Genomic DNA, 26,638 nt, shown 5'->3' on the forward strand with positions numbered 1-26,638 from the left:
TAAGGGAAAGTGAGAAAGCCACTTGGTATCTTTTGAACACTCAGTTCAGATTCTCTGTTGTTGCTAGACTAATATTTAGACATGTTTATGTTTTGTACAGGTTTTAGTTTCATAGGCCAGATAGAGTAGACTTATCTAAAATTTGAAGGATGATTAATTTAGGAGAGGTGTCTTTAAAAAACACTATGTTCTTTTTTAAGTCTTGAATAAAAGAAAATATGAAAAGGGGAAGAGAGTAGAGGGATGGATAAATGGATCAGTTAGAGAAGGACGGTAATGAGGGAAGGTGAGAGTAAGATCTGAGTTAGAAAAATCCTAGGTTTGTTTTTAGGTTATAGGAAAATGTACAATTGACCCTTGAACAACACGGGTTTGAATTCCAGGGGTCCACTTATACGTGGACATTTTTCTTTTTTTTTAAAAATAAATTTAGGGCTTCCCTGGTGGCGCAGTGGTTGAGAGTCTGCCTGCCGATGCAGGGGACGTAGGTTCGTGCCCCGGCCCCGGTCCGGGAAGATCCCACATGCCGTGGAGCGGCTGGGCCCGTGAGCCATGGCCGCTGGGCCTGCGCGTCCGGATCCGCAACGGGAGAGGCCACAACAGTGAGAGGCCCACGTACCGCAAAAAAAAAAAATGTAAAAATAAATTTATTTTTTGGCTGCGTTGGGTCTTCGTTGCTGCGAGCGGGGGCTGCTCTTGGTTTCGGTGCGCGGGATTCTCATTGTGGTGGCTTCTTGTCTTGTTGCGGGGCATGGGCTCTAGGCACGAGGGCTTCTTCAGTAGTTGTGGCTCGCGGGCTTTAGAGCTCAGGCTCAGTAGTTGGTGGTGCATGGGCTTAGTTGTTCCTGCGGCATGTGGGATCTTCCCAGACCCAGTGCTTGAACCTGTGTCCCCTGCATTGGCAGGCGGATTCTTAACCACTGTGCCACCAGGGAAGTCCCATACGTGGACATTTTTCAACAGTAATAAAACATGGACTACAAGGTCCATGTTTGGCTGGATCCATGGTTGCAGAGGAACTGTGGATGCGGAGGGTCGACATAAGTTATACCCGGATTATCTACCTCTTTGTTCAAGGTCAATTTTGTTTATTTTACATGTGGTAAGGGATGTGAGAAGTGGAAGTCTTTCATTTTGTAAGTCAAGAGTCTCCTTGATTGTTAACATTATTTATTGAATAACAAATATTTATTGGGTTGGCCAAATGGCCAAAAAGTTTGAACTTTTTGGCCAACCCATATATGCTGACAGTATAAAAGTGAATGAGAAAAATGGTATAAACATGAACCAGAAAGGTATATATCTTAAATTTTTAAATGCTACCTAAAAAGAGAAATACTTTGTTATGTACACATACATATATACTTATATAACAGCTGAAATGAAAGTTTCATGAAATAATAATCTGTATTACCTCTGATGTAATATAGTATTTTTCTGTTCTATTCCATTTAAAAAATACTGGTTGTGACTAATACTATAGATTGAATGGATTGTGACCTGTGTGGTTTTAGGAAAACTGATGTTGACTCCTGCTATAATTTAGTTTTCAATAAAATTAAAAAAAAAAATCCAGCACTTTGCTGGGTGATGGAGTTACAAAGATGAATAAGGCATAGTCCAGTTTTTAAGGAGACATACAATGGAGTGGATAGAAATGAAATAAAAAACGCAGTACGGTGCTTATATTGCTGTGACAGAGGCATGCACAGGTTAAGATGGGAAGGGATCACATCATTTGCTAGCAGGAAAATGAAAATTTATTCCAGGTTCACATTGTATGATCTGATAATTCATCTTAATGTGAAATTTAAGTTCTCTTTTTTCCCCTGTAAATTCTAAAATGAATACAGTGAAGTTTACTTGAAAATAAGAGATATCTGAATTTTTGGTCTGCAGACCAAGTTTGTAAAAGTAAATGTTAACTTTATAGATAATCTTTAAAAAAATCTAAATCTCACAAGTGAGTAGTATTGTCCTAAATACGACATGGTGACTAGCTTTAATGCCATTATTTGGGAAATATTTTTATTTCTTTTCTGACTTTTTTTCCTTTGAAGTTTATATTGTGACTTACTAAGACAGTAAAGTTAGATAGAAGTGTTATATAAACACATATATCTTTTAAAATTATCTTTGACCATTGGCTGTTTGCCCAGATAGTAAAAGTTAAGGTACAGTACAAACTGTGAACTTTTGAATGATAGGACAAAGGTGGATACTTAATTATCCAACACTGAAACATTATGTCTCTGTATTGGAATTTGGAAATATTCTGTATATTGACTTTTGTGGTTAACTGATTTGCTTGCAGTAACACTGAATGTGAAAATTAGGAAATTGGTTGCATTTTATCCTAAAAAAACTTAAAGCATGGCATTTCTATAGAATCTAATTTCATTTCTGTGGGTTACACAATTGTTACAGGTTTTTCCTGTGAGTGATAGGCTACTGCATCAGGTTGAGGAAGCTAATATCTGAGTGGATGTGGTGGTTGCCTTAGAATGATTTTGCTGTTAGCAGTGAAGAATGTTTTCCTTATAGTTCTTGTTCAGCAGGCCATGGAGTAAAGCACATTTTTATAATAAAGGTGATGAATTTAATCGCAAACTGGCAGCCAAATGGAAATTGCAGACCTTGATACTGGGAGAAAATTGCCAGTAAAGCAACTCTTGAGAGAACAAGCTTTAAATTTACCCACCCATTTCGACATTGAGGAGAACTTGGGGATCACAGGGTATTTTGCTTGGTCTGTTTAGTTCAGATGAATAACACCTGAGTGTTCTATTTAAGAGTTAGAGATAGTTGGTTTAAAATTGCTTCTGCTTTGTACATAAAGCCTTTAACACATACATTTTTGTATTTTATTAAAATTCTAAAATACTGCTGCCTTTTTGTATTTCAGCACATTGGTATGCCTAATGAATTGAAATCCATTTACCACACTTAACGTTCATCTGCTGTGTAATTCATGTTTCTGCCACTTATATGATGGACTACAATCTTAAAGGATGCAGAATAATCTGGGTTTATAAGCAACATTGAATTGATAGAATATCTGTCATATAAACTATCAGTTTTTGCTGTTTTATATTTAAACAGTTTATATTATAAAATTTAAACAGAATAGTAGAATTTCTATTATGGGAAATCTGGACTTTGTCACTTTTTACTCTAAGTAACTAATGCTTGTTGTTGTTTATGAATAACTTAACCCTTGATCCAACATGCGGCATTTAGGGTGTTTAACCCTGAATCTTGGTTATATTGCTGCATGTATTTTGAGGTGTACTTTCCCCCCATGATATACGTATTTGTTAACAGATATGTGTCCAAGTTTAGAGAATTATTTGTGACTATTGGAAAGTGAGGCCTTTCGGAGGATGGTAAATGTTTAGAATGTAAAAAGACCAATGAAGGAGATAAAAATATTTCTTAGTATACTTACTGAAACTACTGGGTTCCAAAGGGAAATAAGGATTTCTTCTAGGAGGTTATCAGATTTTGTTTGGATATACAACCCTGATCTGATAGATTTTATTTTCTGGGCAGTATGGTACATTTTTAGAGTAGAGCTGTGACAAGTGTGTGTTCTCTTTAAGTATAGGATTATAGAAGTGTTTAGTTTTAAAATATGGGAATTTAAATTTGATGGTTGAGAAAGCAAGAATAGAAGGAAGAAAAAAGGCTTACAAATTAATTCTCTGTTTTTAGGAAACAGTTTATTGAGGTTGTGCACGTGAGAGTGAAGGTAAGAAATTAAGAAATAGGAGTATTAGTTTTTCTTATTAAAACAAGTACCAGCAATTGTATCTTTGCCATTGAAAGTGGTTTCATTTAAATTACTTTTAAGTGCCAGATTGTAATAACATCCATATGAGAAGTAAGCTTCTATGTAATGTTGGAGATAAATTAGAACGTTTAGCCATCTCTGAAATTTGCAGAGTTTAAAGTAAATCAACTTCTTTATTCTTTTGTCAGTGATACGTGCTTGGTCATTTGGTTTATTTGGCTTAAGTAAGCTGTGGCAAGTTTAGAATTCAGAGATAGACCCTAAAGATAATATTCTTTATGCTCGACCTTTGTGAGGGAAGTGAAGTATAATCATTTTAACTGAGGCTCCTGGTCCAGTAAATTAGTACGTTGAAAGCTTTATTTTCAGTTTCAGAAAAAACTAAAATTTCACGCACTTAACATACAAGATGAAGTTAGAATAAGGCATATGGAATCTATATAAATTGTATACATACATAATATGTATGTTAATAGATTTCAACAATATTTAATATATTTTATATGATATGCTTAGTATTTGTATATGCACACATACAATGTATATAACTTATATATAACTTTAATGATATGTAAGTATTGTGCGTGTATGTGTTTGCATGCATGTGTATATATGTGTACACATCTGTATACATATAGTACTTCATTAAAACTGTACTGCTTTTCTTTAGTAGGCTGAGTATAATTAGTTGTTTATAGGCTGATACTGAATTCAGTTTCCATAGATATTGGTGGTGGTTTACTTTTTAAAAAGGTTTTTTTTGTTTGTTTTAGTGATATGCTTCCATTCACATCCAAATTTATTATTGTGATAAAGGTGGCCACGATTTAGTTCAAGATTGTTTATGTCGGAGTCCGAAACACCTGATGCACCTAAGATTCTGAGTTCTGAAAGGGTTTTAGAATTACGTGTTTGAAAAGTCACATCACTGAATTAGCTCAAAATTACAGGATTGTCAGTGGAGTGAAGTAAGGGGAGTGTTCACAGTAATATTGCAGTTTCAAGGTGACAGTGTAAGATGTGATCCTTTTGTTTGTTTTTGTTTAGATAACTATTTTAAGGTATTAAGTTGTAGTTACGTAAAGATATATTACAAGCCAGAATGTCTTCTCAACTTTCCTTCCCCCAAATGACTCATTTGAGGTTAAAATAATCTTAAAACTCCTGAAAAGTGGTTAAACCAAAACAGGTCAGATCCTGGAGCAGACACTTTAAAGAAGGTGTTGTGGGAAAGGTGCCAGAGAACATTTGCTCCAAGTATTTAAGAGTCATTTTTAATAAGCTGAGTGTACTGAGGGGTTTCTATTTGAGTAGTTTGTAAGGTTTTCTGGATTATATGTTTGAATATTTGAGGAAGAGCTTAGTAAAAATGAGTTGGAAAAATTAAGCTGTATCTTTATTACTTTCTGCCTCCTTCTGTCATTTATAGTGGATTTGTAAGGAGTCAATTGCAAACAGTATTTGGTAGGTGCCTTTTCTGAGTATCTTTTATGTCTATAGATTCTGCAAAAAGACTGATTATAGATTTTATGTAAGAGATATTCATCCGATCAGCAAATATTATCTTTCAGACCCACCTGTCAGTATACATAATTTTACAGAGTATATAACTTTACATCACAGTCATCGTTAGTGATGATGATATGGACATAACTAATGTATCAGGCGCACACTCGCTCTCTCCATTATCTTGTTTAATCTTTCTATCAATCCCGTGAGCTGGAAATAACTCCATTTTATAGATGAAGAAATGGAGGCTGACTGAGACACTATAATGGGTTTTTTTCCAAAGGCTGCACTTTCAACAGTTTATTCTTTATCACAGATTATTATTTACAGGTTTTCAGTCACCTGTAAATTTCTTAAAAAGTAAAATTGTACCTAACTTGTGAACTGATAGTTTATGTTAGTTCTGGACAAAGACCTGGAGAGGCAAAGTTTTTCTTTAAAGTTGTCTTCCGTTATATGCACAGTACATTAAATTAGCTACTGTAACCACCACTCTAAGGAAGGTGGTGGTGTGTTGACTGTGTAAATAGCTTGCTTGACTTGGAAGGGTCATTCTTTTCATAAGAGAAAAGATAGCACAGCATGTTCAGAATGTAGGAAGTATATTAAGTTTAATTCAAAACTTGTTCCATTTAATATTGACCTTCTGAAAGTGGGTTCACTTTTTCTTAAGTCTTGATACTCTGATGTCTTTCTGAAGGTTCCTGCTAATGCCCCCAGCCACCTATGAATTGGCCTGGCGTTGAACACTTTTATGGCCTTTTCCACTTAGCTGCTTTAAAAAAAGTATACTGAGGGGTTCTAATGTACATCTTATCCTTTTCTTGCCTATGAAATTATCTGACTAAAGCTGGCAGATCTTGCTATACTTAGTCTTCCTAGGGGTTTGGTTTCAAACTACTATTAGGGAGGGCCTCTAATGACTGGATTTCACTCATTTTTCAGTGTGATAAGGTTAGTACAGTGTTGTTTGAAATAAGGTTGTTTTTTAGATTTTGGTGTTTAAATCAGTAATTTTCTACTTGTCTTTATCAAGGCAGGCTTTGGTGAAGACAGAACTTTGTTCTTAGAAATTCTGTTTGTTACGAACTTTCCACTGGGAAAAATACATAACCGTTTTCAAGGAACAAATACCCAGTTTGAATGGTAACCTGAATGTCTTCAAACCTTAGCATGGCTGCTCTAAAATATTTGAGAAGTTTTTGAGTAAATGAAGAAATACCTTGAGCAAGAAAAACAGAACCACTTGCCTGGATAATCACAGACATTACTAAAAATAGACAGGATTAGAAGTCAGAAAACTAAGGTCTGGAAAAAAAATCCTTGAGTGGGACAGAAGAATATATTTTAAGCTTTTTTTCCCCATGTATCGGATCTATCAACATAATTATGTATCATAAGAGTGATAAATATATGTCTATGTTTTTCCATTTTTATTCTCCTTTTCTTCATCATAATTAAAGTGAGGGTTTATGTATCTAGAATCCAATTTTTCCCTAGCTTGGTCTTTTCCCACTATAGAACCAAATGAAACCATAGAGCTCTGGTTTACTCTTTAAAAATTGCTTTGTCTAGGGCTTCCCTGGTGGTGCAGTGGTTAAGAGTCCGCCTGCCGATGCAGGGGACACGGGTTCGTGCCCCTGTCCGGGAAGATCCCACATGCCGCGCGGCTGGGCCCGTGAGCCATGGCCGCTGAGCCTGCGCGTCCGGAGCCTGTGCTCCGCAACGGGAGAGGCCACAACAGTGAGAGGCTCGCGTACTGCAAAAAATAAAATTGCTTTGTTTAGTGTTCAGGCCCAGGTATTTATATCCCAGGACGCTCAGTCTCATCTGTCAATCACTTCTAGCACTCTGATCTATTTACATAGAAACCACTTCTTACTGCTAGAAGAATTATGATGGCAAGAACCATGTAGCTTACCAGTGTGTCCCTAGCACAGTGCCCGATACTGTAGAAAGATGGGTTGTTTTCAGTCAATAATAAGAGCTTTTTGAGCATCTGTTATGTTCCAGACACTACAGATATTTGTTAAGTGAAGTAATTTTTTCTGTATAACTCAGAAGCTTATTAGGTCTTGAGTTATCTTAGATGTGCTTGTAAATGAGAGTAGTCATAGACCGGCAGTCCCCAACCTTTTTTGGCAACAGGGACCGGTTTCATGGAAGACAGTTTTTCCACGGATGGGGCAGTGGTTCAGGTGGTAATGTGAGTGATGGGGAGCGACGGGGAGTGACAGATGAAGCTTCGCTCGCTTCCTTGCCTGCTGCTCACCTCCTGCTGTGCAGCTCGGTTCCTAACAGGCTGCGGATTGGCACCGGGGGTTGGGGACCCCTGTCATACACCTTAAACGATTTGTTGAAGGATATGCAGCTAGTCCCTGGCAGAGCTTAAATGAGAATCTCTTCTTTGACTTTCATTCTACTTTTAATTTGGGTTGTACCATTCTTTCTTTCCTTCATTATTATTGTATATATATTATATATACAATAATATGTTTCCCTCTACGTTTCCCTCCTTTTTTCTTTATCCATATCTCCGATTTTTACCCTCTTCCCCGTCTTTATTTCCTTTTCTGTCTGACTCTTAACTGTCTGCCATCACTGCTTTTCCCATCATCAGGACCACTTGTTCTCGTAGCAACCAAATTTAATTTTGGGAGTCGGAACAATAAAGTATGGAGTCAGACCTAGATTGGGATTCTGACTTTTTCACTTTCAAGTTATGTGATCTTTGGTGAAAGTACTTAATCCCCAAATTCCAGTCTTCTAACTATAAAGTGGCGATGAGAGTAGTACTTATCTGTAAGGAAATCCATCTAAGCAGACTGTAATAATGAAGTGCTGTCCTCCAAGGCGGACTTTGAAGGGAGACTCATACCTTGGAAAGAAGTTTGACCTCGTTCGTCTAATCTGAGTTTAAGAGATACTTCTCCTCCTCACTGATTGTGTGGTACCCTCCCCACCATCAGTCAACTCTGTTTCATTCCCAGGACTTGCCATTTTGTGAGATCAGGAGGAAAAAGTTTGGGGTGGGGGCAGTTAAGGAGTGATTTTGAATGTGTCAGTGTTACATGTTTAAAAGGCAGTTGGATACAGGTGTTTGGAGTTCAAGGAGAGGGTTCATCTGGAATGTCCTTAACCAGGGTTCTTGTTGGATGGTATTGGTAAAATTTTTATGATAGCGCTTTAGTTTCCATTACAATGAGTTAAAGTTTTATGACCTCAAAAAGACTGCTGTATTCTGCGTTTTAAAAGCTCACATTAAAAATGCTTTCCAAGAATATTAAGTGATAATAGAATTGAGTCAGTAAAAATATAGTACGTGTAGTTCTGCCAGTAGCATATGTAACATTAGATTTTCTGAATCCAGTTCTTTGTAAAGTAAAACGGCTTTGGTTTAATTAAAGAGAATCGTATTGTTTACCATATTAAAATAATGTTTTCAATACCCATTATGTTGACATCTGAGGGTACTGTATATGCTGTTCTTGTTACAGAGATGGAAGTTTTATTCTTTCCTAATTTCAGTTTTGATACTTGCTATAAAAGGACCTTTTTGAACGTGTGTGTAGTAGATTTTTTTTTATTATGCCTTAAAAAACTCTCCTTAACTTTTTCATAGTGTGAAAGAGTTCTCTTGTATATGGGCTGCTGTAACACCTGTGAATGTCATTTGACGTTCATTTGCTTTAGTTCGTGGAATTAAGGTAATGTGCAGATGAACATGCTGCATGATTACAGATTTTAGGCTTTTCCTACGTTGAGCTTAGATGGAGTTTGGAATACAATTAAAAAGGATAATTAAAAATCAAAGAAATTAATTGTTACCTAGGAAAAGCAATTCACCTCTCCCCCTTACACAGACATAATTCCTTCAGAATTTGGGGGTGTTCTGTTTCATTTTCACTTTGGTTTACCAAGTTCCTTTTAAACCCCCCGGGGATTTGAAGTTTGAAGAGGATAAAATACATAGGGACAGACCCCTTCTCACCTCCCCAAATACAACTGTGTAGAGCCTGGTCACACAAGGATTTGGTGCTTTACAAGAGAGTCATTTAAACTGAGTCCTGGTGCCCAGCAGTTTAAGACATTTTGGAATGTGTAATTCTGACAAGAGTAGGGCGGTCTGTGCTTATCATTTGGTCATTGAGTTTATATTAGCCCTTTTTTTGTGGGGTATTGAAACAGAGTGGGCACAGACTGGGATTCTCTGAAGCAACAGGAGGGTGCACTCCTAATTGATAAAATTTTAGAGCTGCAAGAAACTATGCATATGATCTGGTCTAACCTCATTTCACAGAGGAGGAAACAGACCCATAGGGTTAAGTTCAGAGCCGCACAGCTAAATCTTGTAGAGAATCAAGTAAAATCCAGGTTGTATAAACTCAAGGCTGGTGCTTTTTTCCCTACTGCATGCAGTTCTTAGAAAGATTCCCTTTCTACACAGAAAGGTCATTGTTTATGGATTGTAGTGTTTTTCCTTGTTCTTAAGGAAGATATAAAAGTGCATGTGTTTTTTAAGCAGTACCTGTTAAAGAAAATTAAAGATTGTTGAAAATTTTTTTATTATTTTAAATTAAAGATTATTTTGAATGATTTTGACATCCTCAGTTTAATTGCTAAGCAGGCATTTTCTTTTTATTTTTTTTAAACACTAGAAAAGTAAGACATTTGCATGGCTTTCATTCTCTCCCACAACTATCCCCCTACTCCATTAGAATAAGTAACTCTGAAGGCTAAAGCAAACACTTCTGGTTTTTGTTTTTTTAAATGAATTTAGACTTATAGAGAAATTGAAAAAGTAGTGCCGAGGTTAATGTTAACAACTCATCTGATTAGGAAATTAACATTGATTCAGTATTATTTACTCACTTGCCTATATCTATTCAGATTTCACTAGTGTTTCTACAAACATAGTTTTCCTGGTTCAGGATCCAATCCAAAATCCCACATTGCGTTTAGTGGTGATGTCTCTTTAGTTTCCTCCAGTTTGTGGCAGTGTCGCATTCGTTCATCATACTTTTCTTGACACTTTTGAAGATAACTGGTAGTTGTTGCATAGTGTAGAACATTCTTCAGTTTGGGTTTGTCTGATGTTTTCTCAGTATTAGATTGAGGTTAGGCGTTTTGGCAAGAAAACCACAGAAGTGCTGTTGGACCCTTCTCAGTGCATCATACCAGAGTACATGTCTTATTATTCTTAATATTAACTATCACGTGGTTAAGGTGGTATCTGCCAGCTTTTCTACTGTACAGTATTTTTTTCCTTTGTAATTAATAAATATCTTATGGGAAGATACTCTGAAACTGTACAGATATTCTATTTCTCTTCATACTTTCGAATGGTTCTTAGCTTGCAGTAATTATTACTCTGGTGGTTTTCTAATGATGATTTTATTTATCCATTTTTCCTTCTATATTTATTTATTGGAATTCTACAAGGAAAGTCTGTCTTTTCTCTCATATGTATTTATTCAATTATATCATTATAGTCTCATGGATTATAATCCATTACTGTCATCGTATTGTAAGTAAAAGCTTCTTAAAAATGTATTTTTGAAAAGTTAATACATTGAGATGATTAAAAATTCAAAGGCCTGTTAGGAGCCTATATGGTGAAAAATCTCTTCCACTCCTATAACCTGGTTACCCATTTTTATTCTTCCAGAGATATTAAAAGGGTTGGGAAAAGAGTCGTTAGTAAAAGTTGCTAGATTCTCAAGTGTTACTTTTTAGCTGGATTCTGGTGATATCTACCGTTTTACCGTTACATATTCTTCAGATATACATTGACAGATATGTCTTAACCAGATTTCTTAACCTTCAGATTTAAATTTTAATACAGCAGGTATTATATAGAGATAAGGACTGGTTTCCCCTGAGTATTCTAAAAAATTAAATGACCAGAAGGCAACATTTTATTAAATAATACTTGATACATAATATGTAAAGCTAACCAGGTTTAAAAGTAACCTCCAAACAAAATCCAATTTGAATGAGAAAGGATGCCTATTTCAATTAAATAATTAATTTTTATTCACCTAAAAAAAATGCTTTCCTCCACTCTGTTCTGTTTTTTCTAATAGCCTATTTTGCCATCTTTAGGAACCAAGGCCTAGATTTCTTCCCCCAAACTGCTTTCTGTTAGCATGGAGTGAAAGAGGAGGGCTGCAAAGACTTTTTTGGTAGTCACTAGTAACAGTACTGGACTGTACTTGTTACAGCATGGCTAGCAATAAACCAAAAGTTGGATTGTTCCACTTTTTTTTAAATTTAATTTTTATTGGAGTATAGTTGCTTTACAATGTTGTGTTAGTTTCTGCTGTACAGCAAAATGAATTAGTTACATATATACATATATCTCCTCTTCTTTTGATTTCCTTCCCATTTAGGTCACCACAGTGTGTTAAGTAGAGTTCTCTGTGCTATACAGCATGTTCTCATTAGTTATCTATTTTATACATAGTATCAATAGTGTATATGTGTCAATCCTAATCCCCAATCCCCCCCACCCCCTGTTGGTATCCGTACATTTGTTCTCTGCCTCTGTGTCTCTGTTTCTGCTTTGCAAATGAGATCATCTATACCATTTTTCTAGATTCCACGTGTATGTGTTAACATACGATACTTGTTTTTCTCTTTCTGACTCTTCACTCTGTATGACACTCTCTAGGTCCATCCACATATCTACAAATGACCCAGTTTCGTTCCTCTCTATGGCTGAGTAATATTCCATTGTATATATGTACCACATCTTCTTTATCCATTCCTCTGTTGATGGACATTTAGGTTGCTTCCATGTCCTGGCTATTGTAAATAGTGCTGCGGTGAACATTGGGGTGCATGTGTCTTTTTGAATTATGGTTTTCTCTGGGTATATGCCCAGTAGTGGGGTTGCTGGGTCATATTGTTCCACTTTCTTATTTTCCATCTCTAATTACCATCTCTTAAAGTGAGTTTCAAGGACTTCTTATTCCAGAATTCCTTTATGAAACCCTAAATGAAAGCTGGTTGCACTAGCTATGACCTTGGACAAATTCTTTACTCTCTGAACATTTCCTTCCTTCCTGCCTTCCTTCTTTTTGTAAAATGGGTATTATATACTACCTCACATTCTGTGAGGATCACATGAAAATTCATATACAGTATTTTTAGCATGGTGGAGGTCCTCATTTAAAAAAAATAATTAGATAGGTCTTTGTAGTTTGTTTTTAGACCTGAGAGTGAGTGATTTAGCCTTCATTATAGTTTTATATGGGGAATCCAATATTATATTCTGCATTTTGACTTAGAATTCTTTCTACCATCCTAATGAGGATAACTTAATTAATTTTCTAAGTGTTATTATTGTAAAAAAAAAAATTTATTTCGTAATGTGAAAGCTAAACTGTCCTTGTAAATCCATCTCCCAGAGATGATTACTCTTAATAGTTGTTACATCCTTTTTTTTTTGACTTCTCTGTGTCTATCTAAAAATTCACATAGTATAAGTTAGATCACATAATAGACATTCTTTTCTGTAACCTTTGAAAGAGCCTTTCCAGGGAAGTGCAGCTACTATTAAATACCTTTCATGTTACAAAACTGCTGCTGAGAACAGTCTTGGAACTAGGATGGACTATATCATATTTTTTATGTGAAATTTACCAACAACTTTGAAAAAATGTTAATTTTGGCAGTTTAAAGGAGGGCTGTTGAATTTAATTTTGTAGTTTTTCTTTTTGTGCTTATAGTCCTAAAATACAAAACGCAGTTTAACTGGAAAAAAAAAAAAAAGATCCCGTGTAGAGAATTGGCAGTAGCTTGATTTTTTTTTTTTTTTTTCTTGCGAGTTTCAGTGTAGTTGCCTCAAAATTAAATCAGATTTCTTTGGTCAAGTAAGCAAAATATATTCCATTAAATAGTGCATATTCTCTAGTAACCTGCTTTTTAATTCATTGTTTTCTGTACCTTGTGGATGTGGCTTTTAAAAATGAGCACAATGAAGTTATATTATTCTGTGGGTTTTGCTCAGCTCAAAATATCTTTAAAACTTTCCCTGTATTTAGTAAACCCTGAGTTAGAGGTTCTTTTTTCAGAAGAGATCTTTGTTGCCCCTAAGTACATAAGGGCACATAACAGCCACCTCTTTGTATAGTAGCAGTTGTCCTTTGGTTATAAGTAGACTTAATAGTATTGCTATAAGATGTAATGAACTTCATGTAAATAGAGACTGGTGATTTGTTAATTAAGACCTAAAACAACTAAAATCTTACTTTGCTTTTTGTGTTAGTATACCAGGTTAGCGTTCAGTAAGAGATGGCCTGCAGATAGTGAGGAAATAATAGATCCCATTGAAATTCATTTAGAATGATGAAAGCTGTCATTTTAACTTTGTTTATAAAATGTATACTGTGTACATCAAAGCATATGTACATATTTATAAAGAGTTGGCTCTTTACTGAACAAATTAATGGAAAATGTTAAATTAAAAAAACGAGGCATTTATGGTCAAATGACACTGTAACCTTTTCACTTCTTCCTGTATTTTAGCTCCAGCTGTATTACAATGATAAGGTAATTTTTTTGATGAATTTAAATGTAAGGCTCGAAGAAAAGCCAGATAGATGCCCAAATAAAATGTATATGTCTATCATATCCGCATAGCTGGTTGAGCAGTTGGAATTAGCTACCACAACACTGAGTGTAAGGTGTGGTTTGCATGAAATTTTCTTCAGTGTTTTGAAAAGCCATCTTTTAATTTGCATTGTTACAAATTCTGAAAATAATTCTTTCATGCATTTTTTTTAATATTACTTGTGTATCATTAGGTTTTTTTTGTTTACTACTGAGCTGGTAAATATTTTTTATATTTTATTTCCTAATTTTTATTTTCTTGGTTTTAATTTGTTGAAAAATTCTAAACCAGAAAGTAAAATAGGGCTATATTTTATTCTTTATCTAGCCTTCCAACTTTGCAGCATTAAATTTATACACAGGCATTTATCTAGCTTCTGAAATGACTACTTAATTTTGTAAGTTAGATTTCTCAGCCTGTATTTTTCTGTTCTCCAGTATTTCCTCATGTTGTCCTAATTCTGACATTGTACTCTTCCACAGAGTGGTTGGTCTATTAGTTAATCTAATAGTTCAGATTTTAAACGAATGTGCAAAATTTTAAGGTGGCAGAGGATGGGATGCACATACAATATAGTTCAGATATAGTAAAAGTGGTGGTAATGAAAAAGCTCAAAACCAAAGTGAGTTAAAGCTTATGAAACATAAGAATGAATTTAAAACAAACTTTTAGTTACATCCATAGTTAGGTGAATTAAGGGAAAAGACTTAAGGCTGTTGATGTAATATTAATAGGTTTCATAAAACAGAACTGTGCAATGATTGTTTTCCCTCTTAGGAGCAGAATTTACTGACTGATAATTGAGCTTTAGTTTGGAAAAGGAAAAAAATCAAGATAATTAAAGCAGAGAAGTGTGAGGAGACAAAGTAGCATAACCAAAGCAAATTTTCAGACCTAGACAAAAATGGTTTTCAGGGTATTGAAATTTGAAAAAAATGTGATCACTGAATATCAATTCAAGAAAACGTGGAAAATGAGAGGAGCCTGAATGCTGGAAAGGTCAATACTCTCAGAAGCTGAAAAGCTTACATTCTCAACTTGATGGCACAACTTGTAGATTCCAGAAGTGATTATTTCTTGTTTAACTCTGGTGGATCCAGAGGAAGGTTCCAGTTCTAGTGTAGCTTGAGATGTCATCAAATAGTTGATACGGTATGCTTGAATTTTATTATCCAGGTTAGAGAAACGTGTGTGCTATGAAATTGCAGTTAGTTGGATCCTTGACTCACAGAATAGTCATCCCTAAAGAATGTCAACTGATAGATTCACATCAGTCTGAAGGTATTAGTCTAGTAGAAAACAACCATGAAAAGAATTTTAATTTTCCACTGGAAGTATGGAATGGTGGAAGGTTGGCCTACTACCTCTACCATGTCAGTAGTGCACTGTGCTCATAAGAGAAGTAAGGGGATATTCTTAAACGTGCAGTGGAAGTGGAGTGTTTGGGACCGGAGGTAGGCAGCCTCAGTCTGCATACTCATACGTGGTCAGGGAAGGATGTGTGTGCTACAGGGTTTTCCATTCTAAGAGAGACATAGACAAATGGATTATGTCTAAGTGAGTGGGAGGGTATAAAACTATGTCATATAGTTTAGAGAAGAGGACACTTAGATTACAGAACTTTTCAAGTATTTGTAGGACTGTCACATGAAGGAGGCATTTAACCTCTTTGATGAGCTTTGCAGTGTTGAGAGGGGGTGAGTGGGAGAAATTTCAGGGAAGGTAAAATTCAGTAAAATTTGTAACGTTTGAGAACAGTTCAGAGATGTCTAAAACAAATTGTGTTGATGTTGGGGATATTTTGGGGTTATTGTAATAGGAATTTGTCACTATGTGATTAAGCAAATGGTTCTGAACTTGTAGTTCTCTGAACCACTGCTGTAGTTTGATGAAGGTAGTGTGGAGATGGGGACATTAGAGCATTATCATGTAATGTTTGATGCAACAAAAGAATATGTAAAACATACTAGTTTTGAAGCGCTCCTATGTTTCATAAACACACACCTGTGAGCCCCCACTCATGAAGGAATTGAGAGCATTGCGCGTGCCCATGCCTGTGACAGGTTTCTGTAATATTTTGGCTAGGATAACGTTAACAAAAGCTCTGATTGCCAGGCCTTAAAGAATAAAAAGCTTTGGAGACAAAACTTTCAAAAAACATTGGAGTTATGGGGAAAACAATAAATGAGTCTTTGCCTCCTAAGGTTGGAAACCAGTGGATTCAGTGAAGTCATTCAGTAAGCAACCTTCAATCATATGAGGTTCAGGCACAGGGAGGGTAAATAGGAGACTTGTCTGAAATCACACAGTTACTGTTAGAACTGTAATCAGAACTTGTCCTGACTTTAGTGTCGTAAGTAACGTGCCAGGAAGTGCTAACGATTTGTTGGCTAGAAAGATGCTGTTGATAAAGGTAGTACTCAGCTGGTTAGAGTTTACAGTGAAAATTGTAAATTCCTTGAGAACTCAAACTGTCTTAGTCACCTTTTCATTCCCATCAGTACTGTCTTGTATGTAATTTGTTTTCTGTTATTAAATTGAGTGATATCTTAGAGACTGAAAGAAACACGGTAGAAGGATTTTTAAATTTTAAGTGGAATATATAATTACATTGTAATTTTACTTCACATACTCCTGTCATTAGAAAACAGGTCAGAGTTCCTGTCCTCTTGACTTTAATACCCTATCTGTTGCAGAGTTGATGATGCCTGCTTTCAATCTCTAATCCATACCTCTTACTGTTCTTCTGCCTTAGAGTAGCTAAGCTCATTCCTCTCTTCATTCACCCATCCATCTGTCCAATTTACTGAGTATTAGTTGAGGACCCACTGTATTCCCGGCACTATTGTAAGAGCTGGGGATACAGCAGGTAACAGAATTTCATGGAACTCTAAGCTACTAAGTAATCACAAAAATGTTTAGAGAAATACCACTTAAGTGGTAAATGTATCTTTTCTTCCATTATATCATCTAATTGGTTATTTGAAGTTGTTGGGTTTTGTATATTATTATTATTATTATTTTTTTGCGGTACACGGGCCTCTCACTGTTGTGGCCTCTCCTGCTGCGGAGCACAGGCTCCAGACGTGCAGGCCCAGCGGCCATGGCTCACGGGCCCAGTCGCTCCACGGCATGTGGGATCCTCCTGGACTGGGACACGAACCCGTGTCCCCTGCATCGGCAGGCGGACTCCCAACCACTGCGCCACCAGGGAAGCCCTGTATATTATTTTTAAATCTAGTCATCTTACCTGAATTTTCTTATTTATAATGGATTTTCTTGGTTTTTCTAAGTTTGATAACTTTGTTTACCTGAAAATCATTTTTTCCTCTTCAACCTACTGTATTACTATGTTTAAAGATTTTTTTAAAATATTGAATTATTCTTGCATTCATGCTGTAAATTCCACTTTGTCTTGGTGCATTATTCTTTTAATGTGCTTATGGTGGAGCTTGTTCACTTAGGATATTTGCATCTCTACAAGCAAATTTTATCTGTGGTTTTCTTTTATGCTATTGTCAGGTTTTTATATGAGTGTTATTAACTTCATAATAAGAATTGGGCAGTTTTTGAGGAGGAAATTTTAATGTAATAAACTAATGTTGAAAGTGCCTTTACATAGAGACCTTGACTAAAGGATATATGTGCAATTTTAATTAGATTAAATTTTTCTAATGCCCTCTGGTTAACTACTTGCTGTAATTACTTAATTATGTAAACAATCATTTATATTTAAATTGTAGGTCATTGGAAATTTGATTTGGGAATTGCTGTCATATGCTAATTTAAGATAAACACTAATTTGATACTGGACATCTTTGAGAAAGATTTTATTATGAGAGTAGAAGTATAAAAAAGAACTTAAAGAATCAACTCTTGTCCTTATAATGTAGTTAAATACAAGGTACCTTCTTTCGATTTTTTTAAAAAAGTTCACTTGCTATACAGAGATAAACATTTGGTAAACTTTGACAAGCAAATTGTTAGTTAGGAGATAAGATTCGTTATAACATGAGTATTGCCATCACTGAAGCAGAAAATGTAGTGCAGTATTTTCATTGACAGTCTTTATAACTGGGTGAGAACACCTTTGATCATGCCTTTTTACTGCAGTGGATTTTATTTAACTGAAAGTGATTTAGATAACTAGTTAAGAAAATTAAAGTGTGAAATTTGATAGTTCCTTAACAGCGATAAATTGAAATTCTGTGTTTGGAAGGCATACAAATACAACTTAAGTGGTAAATGTATCTTTTCTTCCATATGAAATTACTGGTTTTTGTATATTTATATATTCTTTAACCTAGTCATCTTACCTGAATTTTATTTATAATTAAATCTTTTGGAATTTTATTATTTATTTATTTTAAAATTTAATTAATTCATTCATTTTTGGGCTGCATTGGGTCTTCGTTGCTGCATGCAGGCTTTTCTGTAGTTGCGGCCAGCGGGGACTACTCTTCGTTGTGGTTCACAGACTTCTTGTTGCAGTGGCTTCTCTTGTTGCAGAGCACGGGCTCTAGGCGTACGGGCTTCAGTAGTTGTGGCACGCGGGCTCAGTACTTGTGGCTTGTGGACTCTAGAGCGCAGGCTCAGTAGTTGTGGCACATGGGCTTAGTTGCTCCACGGCATGTGGGATCTTCCTGGACCAGGGATCAAATCTGTGTCCCCTGCATTGGCAGGCGGATTCTTAGCCACTATGCCACCAGGGAAACCTGGAATTTTGTTTTTAAATACTAATGGACACAAGCTTTTTCCCCAAGGAGGACGTAATCCATAACATGGAGAGACGGTTACAGATACATTCAGCTAAATTAATAATGACAACCCTTATTAGACAGTGTATTCCTTTGGGCAAGGGCCTATCCTCTAGCACATCGTGGAAGCTTAATAAAGAACTCTTGAAGAATTAATTGATATCTTTGTATAGGACTTGATCAATTAAGATAGATTTCTCATAATTTTTTTTTTTAGAAGTGATATTCATACCTGGGAACTGTCAAAATTGTTTTAAAAGGTCATTGACTTTAGGTATCTCTGCTTTCATTAACTCATAGTTTGATCTCCATACCCTCTTTTCCTCAAAACTTCTGGATCACCAATGGCTTAGTGGTCACATCCTAGGTACCCTCTTTTGCTCTTTACCTTACGGTACTTTTGTGGTATTTGACACTGTTGATCACCCTGTCCTTGAATCTGTCGTTTTTAGCTTCTTTGATGCTTCTCTTCCCTGGTTCTCCTGTCTACCTCCATTTCTTCTTATTTTGAATCTTCTTTTCCTCATCCCTTAAATGGTGCTTTTCCTATAGGGTCATTCAGTTCTTCCTTCTCCGTATACCCCCTCTAAGACATCTCTTCTATTCCTATAGCTTTAACCTATACATTTGGGTATCAGACTCAGACTTCTGCTGAACTTAAATTTTGTGTATCTCTTGGACATCTCTGTTTGGATATTCCAAAGATACCTAAAATATCTAAGGAAGTGGTCTGGTTTAAATCTCATTCAGATAGGTTAGTTCTGAAGTATAAAGGAAGCCTTGGTATTAGTTTTGTCTTATAGGCATTCTTAGGATAGTTATTTGGCTGAAGCTATCATTTGGAATGACTGGGTTTTTTTAGGTATGGAGAAATTAGGTAAAATAACTGGTCTGTAACATAGTGAATAAAAGCTTGGGCTCTGAAGTTATTTTGGGGACTTCCCTGGCGGTCTAGTGGTTAAGACTCGGTGCTTCCAATGAAGTTATTTTTAATAAAATATATTATTTGGTATAAATTTGATTTCTGGTAGAAATTTATTAAGACTGTAGTTCTGTTAAATGTAGACTTAATCCAGAGAATGACAGACTAGGTCAACAGCTCTTCTTTGAGTTTTAACACTTTATCAATGAAATCCTCCCCTACCCTCTTATTTTTTTTTTTTTTCCCGGGCTAGTAAGAATATTTTTTTGTCTAACACATTTAAAATTTTTACTTTTAACAGAAATTAGCAGAGTACGGAAAGACATGTACAATGACACATTAAATGGCAGTACAGAGAAAAGGAGTGCAGAATTGCCTGATGCTGTGGGACCTATTGTTCAGTTACAAGAGAAACTTTATGTGCCTGTAAAAGAATACCCAGATGTAAGTATATTTTGTTTATATTCAATGTTTTTTTCCTGCTTCACATACTTTGGGAAGAGATATATCTGATGGTAAATACTTAAGCATTGTCAGCTGCTTTTAAAAAAAATTTCATGTGAGGGACTAGAGGCATGAATACTTGGTGTGGATAATTTAATAAAAATTTTTTTTAAAAAATATGTTTTTATTTGAATGCTGCTGTGTCACTTTGGAAGTCTAGAACCAAGTAAAGACTTGGTTCTAGATTTCAAATTGAGGCAGGAATTATGGAAAGAGCTTTGGCCTGAATGTCAGAGAGCATCAGGTACAACTTTGTGCTTGTCTTTGATCTGACCTCAGCGAAGCTGTGTCATCCTTTCAGTAAAATGAGAGGCTAGACTTTATGACAGCTAAGGTTCCTTGCAGTGCTAAAATTTTTATCATAACCACTATTTATAATATTTTTTTCATCTTAGTTCCTTGTTCAGCTATTCTCCGCGTATCTTGTTGCAGATAGCCTCCTTATACTATACAATTAATTTATAAAAGGCTCCAACTCTTTGCCTTTTGTTACAAAGCCCTACATGATATGGTCTTTTTTATTTCTGACCTCATCTTAAATGATTTTCCCTCTTCCTCTACATACTGCAGTTAAATTGGCTGTTAAGAATAAGTTAAGTCTGTTCCCAGCCCAGGTACCTTTATGTTTGCTGTGCATTGATCTTAACCGGATGGCTTCTTCTTGTCATTAAGTTTTTAGCTTAAGTGTCACTTCAGAGAGGACTCCTGACCATTTTATCTAAAAGCAATCTGGTTACTCATTATTTCACTTAAGTCTCTTTATTTCTCTGCAACAGCACTTATTATTTGGTATTTTTCTTTTTTCTTTTCTTATCTCTCCACAGCACAATATAAGGTACTTAAAACAAGAACCTGTTTTTGTTATTTACTGCTGTATTCCCAGTGCACATAATATTGGCACATAATAGGTATCCAGTACCTACTGAATGTATAAAGGCAAATTGATGGCTTTTTGCTGTGTTTCAGAGGACTTTTCTGAAAGGAAATACAAGAAGGGGTTGGTATTGTAAGGTCAAAAATGTGATGTGTACTCTAAGTTGCATTGATTGTATGGATAGTATTATAGTTTGGAGATGGGAAGTAAATGGGGAAAAAGATGGGAGTTAATGGGGAAAAAGTGTTGCTATTTCACAAGATGCGTTTCTAATATAGTTTTCTTACAAGCTAATACATTTACTCTTTTTTTTAGTAAGTATTTTTGATTGCAAATATGTAAACAGTTCTGGATAACATAGGCAGAGAAAGAGTTTGTTGGAAGATAATTGGGTGTGGTACAGAGTGTTAAAGGAATAGCTGGAGAGCAAAGCTTCATATAAGACAGGAACCAGGGCAGTTCTGAGAGTCTCAGCAGTGGGAGTTTAGACCTTCCCTGTTGAGAGCCTTGCTCTTAACATAATTTGGCATCAGTGCCTCTCAGATTTTATCTTCAAACTTCAGATTCTTAGGAGAGAGAATGTATTTTGGACCAGTGTGCCACGAGTAAGGCCTGGGGTTAACTGACATAACCTAGACGTGACCACCCTGGACCTATTCTGGGTATTGGATGATTCCTTGGTGTGGTAAATTGTGATTTGGGCAGCTGTCCCAATTGGAGTCTACTACTTTTTGGTGTTTCATATCTCCTAAAAGATACCAGCCTTCTCATCTGCTTGTTTGAACTCTAAAGGATAAGGATTCAGCACAAGCCATTAACATAGAATAGGTAAGAGCATGAGACTGTGTTAGAGAATATAACCTTAATCTGCCTGGTCCCCATTCTTTAAAAAAAAATGCTATTCAGGGAATGATGTTTATATTGCATTACTTAAAAGACACATGTTCTGTATAATCCTCTAAGTCAGAAGAGATGTCTTTTATATTGTGGGTCCAGGGGGAGGCACCTTTTTACTCTATTCCTGTCCTTTTTCCACCAGTTGAGATACTGTCATGGTCAACTACAGTTGTTGACACGTGTGTTGGAGCGAAACAGTGTCTACTTCAGTGGTTGTCAAAATGTGGTCCCAGGACTATAGTATCCACACCTCCTAGGAACTTGTAAAATGTTCAAGCCCCACCTCAGACTAGATGAGTCAGCAGCTCTGGGGCTAAAGCCCAGCAGTCTGCCTTCCAAGCCCTGTAGATGATATTGATGCATGCTAAAGTTTGAGAAGCACTGCTGTCGTTTGTTTACGTTGTCATCATAAGCTGGGCTAACAGGTAATCACGTAGGGTCCTTTTACCAGGCATTGTTTCAGAAGGCAGGTGGGGGTGGTGAACTGAATGTCTCTGCTCTTATGGAGCAGGCATTGCAATAGTAGAGACAGACAATAAACAAATGAATATTTTCTTTAGGATCAGTCAGTGCTGTGGGAAAAAAGGTGGAGTAAGCAGATAAACAGTAGCTATGTGTTTATAGTCAAGGAATCTCTTATAAGATGAAGGGAATGCAGAGACATGAATGGAGTGATGGGGAGGAAGAACATTCCAGGCAGAGTGGTCAGCAGTGCAGTGATTCTGAGGCATGAGCATGCTTGGGAAGTGTAGTAAGATGCGAGGTTAGAAAGTTAGCAGAGGGGCCCTATCCTCAAGGGGCTGTGGGTCCCGGTAGGGATTTCTGATATTGTTGAGTGAAATGGAAAGCCAGGGAGTGCTGTGGGCTCATTTGGGTTTTAATAGATTCATTCTGGCTTCTGTGTGGAGAAAGGCTGTGGGTGATGGTGACAGCAGAGAGACCAGCTAGGGGGCAGAGGAGAAACTTGAATAAGCGGACTTAGAAATGCTTGGATCCTTCATAATTGATGACTTGGAGCCAACAGAATTTGCTGGTAGTTTGGATAATGGGGTGTGAGGGAAAATTAGGAATAGCTCAGAGGTTTCGATTGATTGGAGTAACAGAATCACCAGTTCTTAAGCTATGAAAGACTGAGGGAAGAGCAGGTTTGGGGGTGGGGCTTAGGTTCTGATTTAGAGGTGTTGAGCTTGAAGTCAGACATCCAGACATCCAACCCACCTGTCAGATAGGCAGGTGGGTATATGAGTTGTGGATGATTCTTGGCACCCAAAAGTGTCTATTTTATCAAAGCTTTTTAAATGAGAAATTTAGTTATTCATAGGAGAGAAACAGGTATAAAGCCATTTTGGTCCTCCAGATCATTTTTTTAATACCTTGATTTTAAATTTCTGTTAAAAGAATTTGGCAAAATTGGGATCCGCATATAGTTTTTCTTTGAGGTTATCGATACATACCAAATGAATAGTAACTGTTTTGTAGTCTGTACTAGGAACTGTATCTCATCTTTAAAAAAAAAATTAAATAATGTTAAACAAAATAAAACAAGGGCGTGTGTTGTGTGTCTGATTTTGGCAGTATGGAAAAGATTTTATTTCAGAATTATGAATTAGATATTGGCCACGATGAAACAAATACGCATTTTTATTACTCCCGTTTTTCTCAGTATGTCTTAGAGATCATTACGCATGCTTCTCTCTCACCTCCCCCTTTTGTATGTAGGCTCGATTTTGTGAGTGAATTCATCCTATTTGACTCAAAAATGCTTTATTAAAGCTTCAAAGGGGCAGTGTAGCACAGTGGGCAAAAGTAGGGACTCAGACTCCTGGCTAGCTCTGCTGCTTGTATTGTGACTTTGGGCAAGTCTGATCCTTAGTTTCCTCATCTCTGTAATGGAGATAGTCTCTCACAGGCTTATGAGGGGTTATAAGTGAGTTAATACATGTAAAGCACTTGGAAAATGCCATTATGCTGTGTAAGTATTACCAGAATGTAAGCTCCATGACGGTGGGGATTCTTCCCTTTTTTATATTCTCACTGCCTAGGATAACGTCTAGTAAACAGTAGATGTATAATAAATATTTGTTGTGTGTATCTGTATGAAAGCCTCACTCTTTCAAATATTGCTGAAATTAAAAAAAAAATGTTGCCTTTTGAGTTTGCACGTAGCAACTTATTTATAAAAGTAAGTGTTAATTTGGAGGTATTGTTTTGGAGTTGGCTGTGTATAGCTCTGGGACTGATAAGAAAAGAAAGTCTTAGATCACGTGTTTGAGAAATTAGATAGTGCCGTATAGTGTCCTTCGCAATGTTTTTGAATCAGTGGCTTAATGGTATGGGAATGAGAAGGTAATATGAGTAGCTTGTTGAAGATGTATTAAAAATATTACACATTTATTAATATTTATACTTATTAATAAACCAGACTTTTATTGCATCTCTACTGTGTACTAAGCACGTCCTGGAGGTGGGGATATTAATTTAGTAGAGAAAACTCTTTGACATAGTTGAGGTAATAGTGGGTTTTTGAGCCATTCAGGCCTAGGTTTTGAATCCTGGCTTAGTGCCTTCCTGGCTGTATTTGTCAACAGTCGCCACAGCAGTGCTCCATGTAAGCTATCCTAAAACTCAGTGGCATAAAATAACAAGCATTGATTTCTGTGCTCTTTATTTAGTCTACACTGTATGTTGGCTGCAGTTCTGCTGATTGGGCTTAGCCGAGGTTGGTCTAGGCCGGCTCTGGGTGGGTTTAGATTACCTTTATGTTCCTGCTGGGCTCAGCCCAAAGGGGCAGCAGCTACTTGGAGCAAGCTCTTTTCATGGCAGGTCACTGGAGTGTCAGAGCCAAGCCAAGCCAAATTGCTTAAACACGTGTAAGACCTCTACCCTTCTTCCATCAGCTAACATTCCATTAGCTCAGTGGTTGTCAACTGGATGATTTTGCCCATCTGGGGCATTTGGCAATTTCTAGAGCTATTTTTGGTTGTCAAAACTTGGCGGGAGTACTAGTGGCCTCTAGTGGGTAGATGCCAGGGCTGCTTCTAAACATCCTACAATGCATAGGACAGCCCCGGCAACCAGGAATTATCCTGCTCCAAATGTCAGTAGTGCTGAGGTTGATAAACTGCATTATCAAGTCACTCCGTCCACATGAGAAGGGGACTAGAATAAATATTAGCAAAAAATAATTGAGACTATCACCTTGGCTTTGAGCACATGTAAACTTTAGAATCTGTTTCCTTGCCTATAAGATCATAAGGTCTACGTCATAGAATTATTTAGAGGAATGAAGATAACAAATATATGGTATCTGGATAGAGCACTCAGTACGGTTCTTATGATCATGACTAAGGAAAAAATTCCTATCCTTGAAGGAGCCCACAGTGTTATATGAAAGAGAAAAGCTATTGCATTATCATATAACACTATTTAAGTTTATCATACATTCATAAAATGACCGACATGGATGAAGACTAAAGTTAATGCATAGGCCATCGAAGTGTTGATTTGGCCAGTTATTAAGGACTTGTTTGAATCCATGAAGATCTTATAAACAGTATATGAATGGAGTTAACTCTGATTGATATAAGTAAAATATGTTATATTTTAATGAGTCAATAATAATTCTGTCATTAAATTTGCCTAGTTATTGTTTTTGGGTTCTGAGAAATTGTTTTATAGGATCTGCCAGAGTGGTAGAATAAGTTTCAAGTATTGGCAGGGTCTAGCTGTTAGGGATATTAGTTAGCCTGTATATACATGAACAGATTAGATTGCAAAGCTGTTAACTTGAGATATGTTAGGACTAAATTGTAGTGAGACTTTACCCAGAAATGTTATATGAAGATAACTTTGATTTTCTGATGTTTTTAAAATGGGTTTTAATTTTGAATGATTATAGCGTTAAAAGGTTTGTCTTGGGTCTAGGCTATTCGTGGTGACACATATTGTCAAAGGGTTGTACGATGGGTAAATGCCCTTTCAAATATTTTTTCCAGCTTGTAGAATTTCAACACGGCAACTATAAATAATAACGTAGATTTATAATGTTTTTCACAGTACACACTAGCTCATGATAATAGTCTATGTCAGTGGTGGAGCATGAGTTTTAAGTCACCTTTCAATTTATTTCTCTTGGGCTTGCAGATAAAATTTGGCTAGTCATAGCTTCAGAGTTAGTATGGAGTTATTCGTAAGTTTCACTTTCTCAAGATTGTTGTCTGCAGATTGCCTATTGAGCGGGCATTTGTTTTGGAGGAGTTATGAAAAGAGAAAAGGGGTCAATGCAGTTGGTTATCTTTACTTAAGCCTTTGTTCCTTTGACTCTTGTGGCTTTCTTATTGTGTTGAAAGACTGGATATAAACTACTTTCGTCTTTGATCTTCTGAGAAACAAATGGACGTTAAGTCAGAATTTAATGATCTACTAAGTCTCTCTTCTCAATACCAAGGTTAAGTCTTGATTTTTGGCAGGATATGATCTTAATTATAAGTGAAAATATTTTAAAACATCTGCACATCTCTCTTCTTTGGTAATTTATACAGGAAACTCTTAAGATAGACTGTTGATTTGAAGAAGGTTAGATACATATTTTTATTGAATGGAGTTGTGAAATGTTTCGGATTACATATTAACCTATTGGAGTTTTTAACTTAGCAGTACAATTTGATAATATGGAGCATGTCTAAGTTTTAGGTAGAGAAACTGTTATTGTTGACTTGTAACTTTAAACAGATCAATTTAGTGAAGGTCAATTTCATGACATTTG

The 26,638-nt window shown here is 36.2% G+C and overlaps 1 protein-coding gene across 6 annotated transcripts in view; it reads left to right on the forward strand.

Annotated features, from left to right (window-relative positions):
• Positions 1–26,638, forward strand: part of QKI (QKI, KH domain containing RNA binding) — a gene marked incomplete at its 3' end in the record, with an annotated part of 143,943 nt that overhangs the window by 16,180 nt on the left and 101,125 nt on the right. For all 6 annotated transcript variants that reach the window (XR_013830744.1, XM_079939178.1, XM_079939179.1 and 3 more), the window contains exon 2: positions 19,900–20,042. Coding sequence is in view for 5 of the 6 variants with exons in the window: in XM_079939178.1 (XP_079795304.1) it covers positions 19,900–20,042 (143 nt within the window). The remainder of the gene's footprint in view (positions 1–19,899; positions 20,043–26,638) is intronic.

The sequence above is a fragment of the Stenella coeruleoalba genome (genome assembly GCF_951394435.1).
Source record: "Stenella coeruleoalba genome assembly, chromosome: 12".
NCBI lineage: Eukaryota > Metazoa > Chordata > Mammalia > Artiodactyla > Delphinidae > Stenella > Stenella coeruleoalba.